The 13,334-nt window shown below is 54.2% G+C and overlaps 1 protein-coding gene across 1 annotated transcript in view; it reads left to right on the top strand.

Annotated features, from left to right (window-relative positions):
- Positions 1–11,210: 11,210 nt before the first annotated feature.
- The window catches only part of AGRN (agrin), a gene marked incomplete at its 3' end in the record, with an annotated part of 51,264 nt that continues 49,140 nt past the window's right edge, over positions 11,211–13,334 (top strand). Inside the window, exon 1 of the mRNA XM_027882573.1 lies at positions 11,211–11,808. Coding sequence (XP_027738374.1) covers positions 11,620–11,808 — 189 coding nt within the window. The remainder of the gene's footprint in view (positions 11,809–13,334) is intronic.

Raw genomic sequence — 13,334 nt, 5'->3', positions numbered from 1 at the left:
AGAGGGGACCAAAACTTGGAGTGGCAACACTCCAAAACCCTCAGGGGCCACCCATGGCATGGGCTGCCTAACAGGCTGCAGGGTCAACTCTGGGCAAGGAGCCAGGCTGGTTAATTGGGAAGGCAAAGGGCCCCGAGAGCCTCAGCTCGCTGACAAAGGGACACTCTGCTCTGTCCCTCTGCGCCAGCCACGCAGCTGGATGGCAGCCCAGACAGGCTCGTCCCAGCACCGGCCACCAGAGCTGGAAAAGCCACCTCCTGCCTGCAGGGAGGGAGCAGGACTGGGTGCTACGTGAGGGGCTGTGCCCTCTCTGCCAGCAGCCAGAGGGACGAGTGCAGCACCAGCCTTGCTGTGGTGCCCGGGTCCTGTCATCCCTAAGCAAGGCCAGGGCGAGGGTTTCTCAGCCTCCTCAGGAGGTTGGGCTGGTGCTTGTGCCATGGTAGAGAGCAACACCCCCATCCTTCTGAGTCCTGCCTTCTCCTCTCCTGAGTTTCCCCCTACGCCAGCACATTCATCACTCAGGACCTGATTCCCTTTTTTCCATCACTGCACTGCGGTGGCCAGTCAATACCTCAATCAGTGTGAGTAATATCAGAGTACCTCTTGGCCTTGTTACTGTTCCCCAAGTGGCAAGGTTTTATGGCATTTCATTCCACAGCAGCTTTCCTGCTGCCAGAGCCTCCAGCCAGCCCTTTACTTTAGCTGTATTAATTCTCCTGGCTCAGCCCTGCTTACGTTGTGCTTTTAATTGAACATTCTTTCCCTGTCTCACTTCTGCATATTCAGCCTTGATTTGCTTCCAGTTCTGCAAGGAAGGAAGGGAAAGAATGAATATGGCACTGGCTGCCCCAGGGACAGCACTCGTGAGAGGGACCCACCTTTGGTGGAACCAGCTGAAGGAGAGAATGAAGGTCCCGATGGAAACTGAAATAGGTGCCAGTTCCTGGTGGCCCTGGCACAGGTTATCCAGAGAAGCCCCATCCCTGGAAGTGTCCAAGGCCAGGTTGGACAGGGCCTGGAGCATCCTGGACTCGTGGAAGGTGTCCCTGCCTGTGGCAGGGGGATGGAACAAGATGAACTTTTAGGTCCCTTCCAACCCAAACCGTTCCATGAGTCCACGATTCTATGAAAACAAGTGGAATAGAAGTGAAGAGACTTCACTTGGAGACAGTTTTGTCTCCTCTGGTCCAGGGGCATCCCAGGATGCTGGAGTTACTTGTTATAGCCACCTGGCACAGCAGGCAAGCAACTTGTGTTCCTTCTGCTCCCCGATCCAGGACCAGCACTGGGATTGGGTTAATTCTGAAGTCTCTCCTTGCCCTTGGCAGCATTTTGGTGGGAGGGGAGGGGACAGAGGTGCTGCTTCCAGCCCCCACAGCCCTTGTCCTTTCCTGCCAGCATGACTGGAGTGGCTGTCACTGCTTAGACCACCTGAACTGGGAGAAAACCAGTTCAGGAAGGCTCAGTTTGGCTTTAAACTGGTTTTTGACCGGAGTGGTGCTGGTTCTGACTGGAGGGGCAGCAGGACATCAGAGAGACGTGAGCTGATTTCTGTGCAGGGCCCAGCCCCAGCAAGCCTGGCTTGGCTGCATCTGCTATAATAAGCATAAATGCAATTAATCCTCGTGCCTTGCCAGGGAGCAGTGGTGGGCTCTGCCAGCCTCTCTCAGGCTGAGGTCAGCCCTGCTGCAGCTCTTCTCTTGGAGCTGTCAGCATCCATGAGGCATCTCCTCCTTGCCACCCAGATATCCAGGGCACTGATGGGTTTCCAAAAGTGGGCTTGACTGACTGAGAATTATAAAGCCAAAACAGAGTAAGTTGTTTGCTACAAATCCTGCTTGACTAGACTGGGAGCAAGCCCTGGGCAGACCTCTGGTCCCAGGCCTGAGCTTTGATTGGAATTACTACTCCAGGAGCAGCAGGACAGATTTGCTTCCCTAACCTCCCTGCCACCAAAGCCTCTGGATTAAAACTTCTGCCTCTGGTCCGTTTTGGCACATTCTACTTTAGTTTTGCCTTATTGACCATATATTTAATTAGATGGGGTCACTCCCAGATCTGACAGCGCTGCAGCACAGAATCTTATTTCTAATCTTAATGCTCTTTACAGCCCCAGAAGGGGGAGAGAAGAGATGGGATCCCTCCTGTGAGTGGGATCAGGGCTCCAGGGGTGCAGTCAGCTCATCCAGCCCCAGCTCAGCTCAGTCTCCAGGGTCTCCTTCCTGCCCAAATCTCCACCCTGGCCACTCTGCTGTTGCTGGCAGAGGCTGCTGCCTTCCCTGCAGTGCTGGTGCCGGGTCAGGGGTGCCCCAGCCCCCAGCTGCCTGCCAGGGACCCCTGGGCTGCCTGGCTGTGAATGCACACCCTGTCCGGGCTGCCTTGGCACGGGCACAGTGACACAGCCAGGCCATGAGGAGCTGCTCAGCTCCCAGATCCCAGCACAGAGCTGTTCTCCCTGGTGAATGGCCTGGCTCCTCCGCCAGGATTATGTGTCTGAACAAGCCCTCAGCTCGGGAGCAGCTGTTTTCCAGCTATTGCCTAACAAAGAAAACTTTTATGGCCGCACAAAAAGAACAGGACTCGCTTTTTCTGCACCAGCCATCTGATCTTGAGGGCAGCAGGGCTTTAGGAACCCACTGAGGGGCCGAGCTGCTCCTCGTGTGTGTGTGTGGTCACTCACACCCTGCCACCCTCCCGGGCCGGGACCTGCGGGCTCAGCACCCCCCACGCCACAGGATCGCACCCACGGGGCAGGGACCCACAGGCACCAACAGGCCACGCCTTCCCCTTGGCACGGAGTGCATCTCTCTCCCTGCCTGCCCTAAAACCCCTTCCAGGCTTTCCCACTGCCCTGGACACTGCACCATGAGCTACCTCTGCTGTCAAAGAACCAGGAGCCTGGCCCTGGTTTGGTTCCTCACGGTGGGCTCGTTGTCCTTCCCCTTGCAGACCTCATCCTCTCCTCCTCCCTCTGCCTCTCCCCCATTTCCCAGATGAAGCACCACCGAGAACAGACAGTCTGCAAGTGCCTGAGTCAGAGGAGCCTAATGGATGAGGCGGCAAATTCACCGAGAGAGAGCACTTTGCTTAATTGAAAAAGCCTCTTGCCCGTTGCTGCCAAAGGGAGCCAGAATGTGGTTCCCCTGACAGGTCCTAAGGAGCTGACAGGGGATAGATGGAGGCTCAGGCCCCAGCCCTGCTGTGTTCAGCTCCTTGGCTCTCCTCCTGCTCCCTGCAGCAAGCTGAGTCGCCCTGGCAGGACGGTGGCACCTTGGCAAGGAGGTGGTACCTTGCCAGGTGTCTCTTAGCACGGCTGTGCCATCAGGAGGCAGATCTGTGCCCTGCCAAAGAGGATTTGACTGCTCCCCCTGGGGTGCAGCAGCTTATGGGGCATGAAGGAGGCTGTGTCTTGCCTGCTCTCTGCACCTCGGGCTGGGCCAGCAAAGGAGGTGGGAGGGGAAAAGCATCTTCACAGAATCATGGGATGGTCTGGCTGGGAAGGGACCTCTAGAGGTCATCTAGTGCCACCCCCCTGCAATAAGATTTATCCCTCTGATTTCTCCCTCTCTCTCTCTTTGTCACTTCTTGTTGACACCAGGCCTTTTCTCTGGGCTCAGCACTTTGCAGGGCATCCAGCTGACAGATCCAGGGGAAAAGGAGGGTTCTGCAAGAGCCCATTTGGGCAGGGGCACTCAGAGGGCAGGCTGCCCTCCTCCATCCATCCCCTTCAAGCACATTGCTGGGCCTTCAGCTGGCAATTCCTTGGCAGTGCACTCCAGGTGTTCTGCCTGAGGACTCAAAGCCTGGGCTGCTCCATCCCTGGGGAGGGATTCCTACCAACACTCCACTCCTTCCCAGCCCAGGAGGCAGAGCAGCCTCAGCTCCTGCTCTCCTGGCCCCTCTCTCCCTGCACGACCTGGGGTGTCAAGCTGGGAATGTGTTCCCACGTCTTCAGTGCCCTCCTGCCCACCCTGATGGACCACCAGGACTCACACAAAGCTCCAGCCTCTCTGGTTCAGCGTTCCCTGCAGTTTGCACCAGGAAAAAGGTGGGGTGAAGCAGGGCAGTGACTGCCCCAGGGGCTGGGTGTCCAGCTCTGCCCTCAGCAGCATCCCTTTGCTGTGCTGGGCTGGGGAAGAGCAGGCAGGAAGAGGTTAACTCAGCCTGGTCCCTGCTCTGTGTGTGTGCAGAATAATGAATGCAGAGGAGAGCTTTGGGGAGATTCAGTGAGAAGCAGCTTCTCCCCAGTGCTGGCTTCTCTCAGCTTGGCACCAGGAGGATGAAATATTTCCTGGTCACTCTGTGTGTGTGACTCAGAAATTGACTTTCAGATAGAAGAAATCTTTTAAGAACCGATAGTTTCAATGTCTTCTTTTTTTTTTTTTTTAATCATTTTTTCTCTCCCTCTCCCTTTTTTTTTTTTTTTTTTTTGTGCCCACACTAATGGCAAGAGCAGCAGCTGCATTAAGTGTCTTGGATAAAACTCAACACAAAAGCCTCTATCTCCTGCAGAGTTTGGTCCAATAAATCCTGCTTTAAGTATGAAATGGGTTTAGGGGAAGTGTGAAACCACAATTCGGGAGGGCTGGGTCCCTCTGTGCCCGCTGCCTCACCGGGCACCACGCAGCCCTTTTGGCACAGGAGCTCAGGGAAGAGGAGCTGGGGCAGAGGCTTCAGCAGCTTTGCAAGGGGTTGCCAAGGGCCCTCAGAGGGACTGTTAAAACCTTGGCTCCTTGCTTCTCCAAAAAAAAAAAAAAAAAAAAAAAGGAGAAAGGGAAAAGCTGGATCCCTGCATGCCCTGAATCTTAATCCCTTCCCTTTCAGCTCGAGTCCTGCTTCCCAGCACCATCCACGGAGGGCTCCTGAAAGCTGGGTGTCCTTGTGGCATCTGCCAGCGCCAGGGATGGTGGCTCAAGGCTCGTGCAGCAGGGTGGCTGCTGCCCATCTCTCCTGCAGCCCCTGGGACCCCCCAAATTCCCAGGGCAGTGTGTTCCACAGGGCAGGGGGATGCCACTGGTAGGAAGTGGCACAGCCCCTGGCTGTGGGAGTCACAAATTCCTGCTATTTTAAAGAGCTTGTGGCAGAATGAAATGGGATACAGGTTGCCCAGAGAGGCTGTGGCTGCCCCTGGATCCCTGGAAGTGTCCAAGGCCAGGCTGGACAGGGATTGGAGCAACCTGGGCTGGTGGAAGGTGTGGAATAAGATGAACTTTTAGGTCCCTTCCAAACCATTCCATGATTCTACATTTCTCTCTGACAAGATTCTGTGGAAGAACAGGGACGGGTTATCAGCACAGTGTGTTCCCTGTAGTAGAGTTCCAACCAAATTTGACCTGGAGAGACCTCTGATCTCAGAGACCTGAGCATCCTCCCATTTGCCTTGACACAGGAGGGGGCCATCTGGGGAAAACCAGGCCTTTCCAGGTAGGAAATCTAAACCAAAATAGCTGAGGACAAACTGGGTCAGGCCAGGGAGCCCCGTGATGGGAAGTGGTGAGATGAGAGCAGCACCTGGGTGAGTCCAGCTCGAGCTGGGCAAAAACCCCCAGCATCCCTTATCCCAGCACGTGTGTCTCTGGGGTCCAAAATAACCTGGTATCTGAAGCAGAAAAGGCTCTCTGTGTCCTACTCAGAATATTCTTCAGCCCCACATGGCTCTCTTTGTGCCTTTCATGTCAAATCCCACCCCAGGCATCACCAGTGTCCGGGAGCCCGGGTGCCCTCTCTTGTCACCAGCCAAGCACTGGAGAGCTGAAATTTTTTTGCTGTATGGGAATGAAAAAATTGCTTTGGTTGCACTTTCTCTCCAGCTAATCCAATTTGTCTCCTTACTGCTTTCAAATGCCTTTTAAGGATTCCCAGCAATGTATTATAGAAATCCATTTTGCTGAGATGCAGCAAAAGGGGATGGGGGGGGGATGGGGGGGGGCATTTTTATTTTACAGTTATTAGTGGATGACAAGGTAAGTAACTGGGGGAAGATTGATCACCCAGCTAAGCATTTTTACTTTCTCAATTAATCCTGGCATGATTGTAATAAATCCAGGAGTGGGAGTAATTAGATGTGAACGGACCTCACTTCCTTTTGCTGCTGCATGTCAGGGGTAATGGATAGAGACATCTTTCTCTTGGAAGTGGCCTAGGGAGACGTCCAGTTAGATGGGATTTCTGGAAAGAAAGATAGATGTCAGGGGCCAGTGTTCACTTTTTCCTCAATGGAGAACAGATTTATGCTATCAATCCACATTAAGAAGCCTTCATGGCCACATAGAAATCCAGCAAGTGTAATTCAATTAGCCCCATGCACTTTTTCAGATGGGATTTGATAATGGAGGATCATTTGCCCCGAAGTTCACGCTGAATTTTCTTTCTGCTTCTTTCCTTTTTTTTTTTCCCTTTTTTTTCCTTTTTTTTTCTTTTTTTTTTTTTTTTTTTTGATTAAAAGAGTCATTGTGGTTCACTGGATGCTTTTGTCCCCAAGCTGAGAGGTTGCTAGGTTAAGTCCTAAACCATGCTGGAGGTTCATGGCCACTGAAACACAGTGAGATGGCACCTGTAAGAGTGTGTGTTGCTCTGATCTGCTGCATAGGGACACAAAAAAACCCTCTTCCCTGCCTGACTGCAGCCCTTCATCTCATGCCATCACAGACCAGGCTGAATTCCTCCTACCCTGTTATTACAGCACATAACACTCAGTGGTTTGGGGTTTTTTATGCCCAGACTCCTGGAGTCACGTGAAGATGTGCAAATTCAGCATAATTTCCCGCTTTTAAAGCTGAAGGTTTTAGGATCACGCCGTGGAGAAGGGCCTGGATGCCAGTAGCTCCTAAATCTTGGGGCAAAACTGACATTTCAGAGGATAGGCTTTAAATGTTTCAGGCTGATGTGGGGAGGAAGAGACTCCCTTCTTGAATTTGTGTCCCGAGGATGTGACAGATCCCCACGTGCTCCTTGTTTTCCCAACTTAACCAAGGGGAAAAGGCTTTGGAGGTCTCTGCCACACACCAGCCACTGATCCAAGTGGTCCTGTCCCCCACCCCTGCAGGGGGACAGGAGCTCTCTGTGGCTCCCCTTGGATGCTGCAGAGCCCATGGTGGCCAAAGTGGAGCTGCCGCTGCAGTGGGAGGAAGCCCCTCCGTGTGGGTCCTCTGACAGGGAGCTGCTCCCACTGAGATCTCATTAATAGATTTACTTATTTGAAAGTCATTATACAGGCAGACAGCCTCATAGATGGAGGATCCCAGGGGCAACTTGTTAGCAGCTGCTCTGTAGCTACATCAAGAGGTTTTCTAACAGTACACAAAAGACATTTGACAATGTCAGAAACCACCGAGAGGGATTAACTTAAAAGAGAAAGGAAGGGGGGGGGGGGGAGAGAAAAGCACATTAAAACATGTCTTGGAGCTTATCAGAGATGGAGCAGAAAAACCAGCCAGTGGGGTGTAGAGACGACCAGTGAGGGAACCAGGGGCCAGCCCCAGCAGGAATGGGGACAACGTTTCTCCAGTGCCCCTGGGGAAGCATTTCCGACCGGCGGCGGGGCCGGGTTGTGCTTTGCCAGGGTATTCACCCAGGGCTTTTATTTGCTTTAAAGGCTTGGCTTCAAATCCTGTGGGTTTCCTGCTCTGACGTGTGTGCCACAGCAGTGTGAGGGATGGGCTCTGCTCTGGGCCCTGTGCTGGGCCCGGAATCCCGGAATAAGGAATGGTTTGGGATTGGGAGGGACCTTAAAGCTCATCCAGTCCCACCCCGCACCATGGGCAGGGATATGTTCCACTCGACCAGGCTGCTCCAGGCCCCATCCAACCTGGCCTTGGACACTTCTAGTGCACACACAGCTTCTCTGGGCAACCTACATCCCATTTTCCTCAAGTTACAACTCCTAAAAGACGGAGGGATTCACTCCACGGTCGCTGATACCACGACTCTCAGATACCCAGCCCCATAACGCCTTGAAGGATCTGCTCTCAGCAAGTGCCCCCAGACAACAAACCCCCACCAGGAGAAGCTGGAGGATGAAGGTATGACCCTTGTGACAGCCCTGGCTGAGAGCTGTGATAACAGATAACCATGAAAGGGAAGTGCTTCGGGGTCAAACGGTGGAGAGATGCTGCGGTGAAACTGCTGAGCGCAGCAGGAGCGTCTGTGCGGCCGTTCTGGAGAGGCAACAACTCACAGCAAATGAGGGACCTTCTCAGAGATGCTCAGCCCAGCCTGAAAGGAGTTCACCTGCCCGTGCCATGAGCTGTTCAAATTAGAAAAAAAAAACAAATGACAAACCTTCAAAGGATGTGAGAAAGAAAATAAAATAAAATCGCAGTCCTGCCGAAAACGTGACAGCTGCTACTGCTGGAGGGGAGAGCCCTGATGAGGGGAAGCCTGGCCCAGGTAGTTGAGTTCAGATGTGGAAGAAATACCCCTGGACATCAAGACGAGCAGGTGTCTGAAGGTCAGGGTGGCTCAGCTGAGCAGTGCCAGGCAGGGTCCCACAGCCCCAGAGGGGCTTTGTGAAACCGCTGGCGCAGGAGCCGCCCGAGAGGGGTGATCAAATCCCCTCTGCTCTCCCCAAATTTTAGCCCTCTCCCTCCTTCCCCTTAAAAAAAAAAATAAATTGGAATTTCCATCCAAACTCCACACTGCAGCAGGAGAAAGCAATCAATGAGTGATCCCTCGTAGGTTTTGCGAGAGGTTTGGATGTTTTTTTTGAGCTGCCCCAAAGCAAGTTCGGGGGGGGGGGGGGGGGGTGTTTTTGCGAGGCCCAGGTTTGCCGTGAGGAGCCGGCACAAAGCCCGGGGTTCTGGGTATGTTTGCCAGCTAAAATGTTTATTTATTTTGTGCCCTGATTTGCCAAAGAGTTTGTCCCGGTTTTCCCACAGAGCCATCAGTTTCTTATCCTGTTTCTCCTCTTATCAGGGTGAGGTTTCAGCAATACCGTGTGGGTTGTCCCTAAAAAGGTGCTCGGTGTGGCTGCTCTCCCTCTCCTGCTTTCCTTTGGAAATCCCTTCTCTGTTTTGAACTCCATTAAACCCGCAGGAGGACAGTGAGATCCCGAGATGCTCGTGTCTCACCTCCCCCAAAAAGCCTACGAGGCTGAGTAAATCCACTCAAAGAACCCACCAGATTGGGGCAAATACATCAAAAAAAAAAAAAAAAAAAAAAAAAAAAAAAAAAAAAAAAAAAAAAAAAAAAAAAAAAAAAAAAGCCTGTGAAATCCATTTTTCTCTTCACAGCTTTGAAAGCAGATGGTGGGGTGGGGCTAAAAGGAGAGAACTAACAAACAGAAAATAGTACAAACACAGTGTAAATAATTCTTCCCCTTCTCCTCTCCTCAAAGTGCTAGAGCAGAGTGGTGTCACAGCTGATTTCTTCCACCCTGAGCTGAGGTTGTTCCTGCGATTTACAGTTGAGCAGTGCTCGAGGAATACAATAAAAATTAATAATTAAAGTAGGGGAAAAAAAAAAATAATCTGCCAGGCACCGTGGAATATTTTTAGCTGATTGCTGGAGTTTATAGTAGCGATGTAGTAATGGAGCCCTTTGTGGGGAAGCTCCACAGGGATGATTGCAGGGCCTGGGCTTGGCCTGTGATGGATGGAGTCTTCCCACTGCAGCTCGTCCAGAAATCACGCTGTTTGGGGAAGTTTTTTGGGAAGGAAATGGGATCCTGCTTCAGGTCACTTTGCCCTGTGGCACAGGATGGTCCCTGGGGTTTTACAGGCAGCTTTGGGAGAGTTACACCCTGCCAGGTGAAGGCAGGTTTCCTGCAGACCTGAGTACTCTGTGAGCCACTTTCATTCTGAAAGCCGTCTCTCTGAGGCCCTCAGTGAGGTGATAAAATGATTCATGCTCTGGAATAGGCAGCCTTCTTTCAGTGCTGGGCTTGGGAAGCCCAGATTTATGGGGCAGAAATGGAAGCTTTGAGTGGAACGAGAGCTGGGAAAGGGCGTGGGGTTTACAGGAACAGCCCCAGCATTGAGACAAAGTCACTGTGGGAATGCCAAGTGCCTGGTTTAAGACAGAAAATGTACAGTTTGCCTTCTTTCTAAACCACCCAGCAGCTGGGATACCTCCAGATTTATGTGAGCTCTGGTGTTTCATCCTCTACAGGGTAGAAGGTAGGCTTGGACAGCATTTTGAACACTCAGATTCATTTATTCCGATCTTGTAGCTGAATTCTGTTGCCGTGCCAGGGGAGACAAAAAGGACTGGCACATCCACAATTGCAGGGGGCAAACAGCACAAACAGACTGGCTCAGAATTTAGGGCGTGAGCAGGATGGGGGATGCAGAGGCTCTGAGGGCGGGATGCTGCTGTGTGCTGAACCATGTCCATCAGGGAAGGACACAGGGGCACATCATGTGTCATCCCTCCACTGGCACGGTTAAACTTCACCCTGGGATTGGTAATTCACCCCTGGGTCACAAACAGGGACTTGTTTAGGGCCATCAAGTAAAACAGCCTTGTAAACCGCCTCTGGGGGCTGGCTAATTTATGGAGGGGAGAAACAATATCCCTCCCCTGATGCCACTTAACTTTTCATTTTATATCAGTAGTAATTGCACGTGACATCTGGAAAAATTGCCGTCCAATTCCCCCGAGGAAGAGCCGGGGCAGGAGGTCACGGTGCTCCAGGGGCAGCCCCCCCACGCCATTCCCTGGGAGTGTCCAAGGCCAGGTTGGACGGGGCTTGGAGCAACCCGGGATAGCGGGAGGTGTCCCTGCCCGTGGCAGCGGGTGGGACTGGATGATCTTAAGGTCCCTTCCAAGCCAAACCATTCCGTGATCCTATCATTCCGAGGGAGGGTGGGTGGCTTTGTGGTCCCTCTGCCCGAGCACCATTTCCCCCCCAGGGTGGTGGCCCTGGCGCGGGTGACTCGGTTTACCCCAGGATGGAGCACTCGTGGCATCTCTAGGGAACAGGACCAACCCTGCCTCAGTTTCCCCACGGGAAAACCAGGAGCATCCCTGGAGGCAGCCCCCAGGGGCTAAACAGGGGGATGGAAACGCCGGGGTCCGACCCCCGCGGGGGAGGGGACCCCGGGACAGGGCTGGGCTCCAGCTGTCGCTCATCCTGGGGGGGTGCAGCGGGGCCGGCTGCGGTCCCTACACCTTTAAAAGTCTCCTCACGTTGCGGCGCTGATTATCCATTAACCCGAGGCGAGCTCCCTTTCCTGGGGGTGGCGTTCGCGGCAGCTCCGCAGTAAGAGCTGGCAGCAGGGCGGGCGGACGCGCTGCCTTCCTCCCTTTTTCTCTCTCCCTCCCTCCTCTCCTCCCCTACCCCCGCTCCCTCCCTTATCAGCAATTCAGATTGCATGCAAATCTGCGGGCTTTCTTACAGGGGCAAGGCAGAGAGGACCGAGCGCTGCTCGCCGGCCGCGGCTTCACGGAGAGAGATATCTCCTCCTCCTCCTCCTCCTCCTCCTCCTCCTGGGATTTTCCTCCTTCTCCCCTCCCCTGCTCTCCCCTCCCCTCGCTGCCTCCCTCCCTCGCTCCCTCCTCTCTTTCTTTCCTCCTTTTCACCTCCTCGAACAAAAGTAGCCCTTCTCCCTGCGCCTGCGAGCGGGGCCGCTTTGTCTGCCCGCGCCGTCGGGGGACCGGGACCGGGACCGGACCGGGGCCATGCGGGCACAGCGGGCGGACGGTGCTCGGGCGCTGCTGGCGCTGCTGGGACTGGGATTAGGACTGGGACTGGCGACCTGCCCCGAGCGGGAGCTGGAGCGGAGGGAGGAGGAGGCCAACGTGGTGCTGACGGGCACGGTGGAGGAGATCATGAACGTGGACCCGGTCCACCACACCTACTCCTGCAAGGTAAGGGGGTGCTGGGGGGAACTTTCGGGCCCCCCCCCTCCTCTTCCCGACGGGCGCCGGCTGGGTTTAGGGCGCATGTGGTTCTGATTGTGTGCGTCGGGGGCTTTGGGGTGTAATTAGGTATTTTTAGACTGCGGAGTCGCTCCCGCAGCTGTGTCGAGGGGGAATCTCTCAAGGTTGCTTTTTATGGGCATTTCCCTCCTTGCCGTGATGCGGGAGCTGGTTCCCAACTTTCTCTCTGGCTGCCGGGAAGGTGCTCGGAGCCGCTCGCTGCCTCTACCCAGGGCTCCCTGTTTACTTTAGCAGCATCTTGAGTTCCTCCAGCTCGAGCTATTGTTTAACTACGAATCTGGCCTCTGGCTATGTTTTTTTTTTTTTTTTTTTTTTTTCCTCCCCCCTAAGCTGAGAGACGCTAAAGTACTGAGCAACCTGAAATACCATCCGCCTGCTTGACAGAAAACGTGCCGGATGGCTTAACCCTTTCCCGGGGCAGGAATCTCACTTGCAAGGACATGCTGCTACATTGCCTTTTCCTCTCCTCTTCCCCATCCCCTTTTCTGCCCATCCTTAAAAAAAAAAAAATAAATAAAATCCTGCGGTTCCTGCCTGTGGTTTGGTGCTAAGCAGGGCCTGGGGTGATGCTCAGCGATGCGTTGGTGGGAGAGCTCTTCTTGGGGCAGGGGAGGGTGAACTTTCACGCCGTGGGGTTGCCCCGTGTTCCAGAGCATCTCTGAGCCCAGGGAAGTAGTGGAGCAGCCTCTGCCTGCCCAGCTGGTGCCCGCCCGGTGCCTCCCGCCTGCCCTGCCCCGCGCAGCACAATCTGTACCTTGCAAATTAGATCACAGACCCCTCCAGGCTCGAGCAGGGACCGTATGTTTGCAGAGTGTCTGGCACATCCTGGGTGCTACCCGGAAAATTAATAAGCTGCTGCGAGCAGCCGGCGTCCTGCGGCACAGATGGTGGGGGGACGTGGCCACCTGAGGCTGGGGCACGGGTGCCACGGAGGGAGGTGGTTCAGGGAGGCTGGTGATGAGGCAGAAATGCCCATCTGAAAGATGAGGCTCTCTGCTCCCGCTGCAGGCACGCAGCGAGGTGCCTGGCTGGTGTGAAACCACCTCGCCTCATCAGAGCGAGACCCTGGGCCGGGAAAAGCCGGGATGGGAAAACCTGCTGGCTCAGCAGCTCTGCCTTGGGAAGGTGCAATCCATCCAGCCCGAGCTGGAGCGGCCAGGGAGGGAGCCTGGGCTGCCCGTGGCGGTGGCTTTATGTGAAACACAGTTGGCATTCCTCATCTCGGGAAGGGAATCTCCTGCTTTTCCCTGAGCAATGCTCCTGCTACTCGCTCCCAGGGTTAATGCTGGGATTTTGCTGCTGCCCGTGACTAGTGTTAAAACAGCACCTGAAGGCCAGAACGTGCTCCCAAAGATCTCGTTTCCATCCTGGAGTCCTGTAAGAGAAAGTGAAAGGAGGAAAACCCTCTCTCCTGCCTTAGATGGAAGTGCCCATCCTGTTCCTGGTCCTGCTGT

The sequence above is a fragment of the Empidonax traillii genome, unplaced genomic scaffold (assembly GCF_003031625.1).
Source record: "Empidonax traillii isolate 1590-97213 ecotype Southwest subspecies unplaced genomic scaffold, ASM303162v1 scaffold106:size2091409, whole genome shotgun sequence".
NCBI lineage: Eukaryota > Metazoa > Chordata > Aves > Passeriformes > Tyrannidae > Empidonax > Empidonax traillii.
The sequence above is the reverse complement of the archived record's forward strand: the minus strand, read 5'-3'. Positions and strand labels throughout refer to the sequence as shown.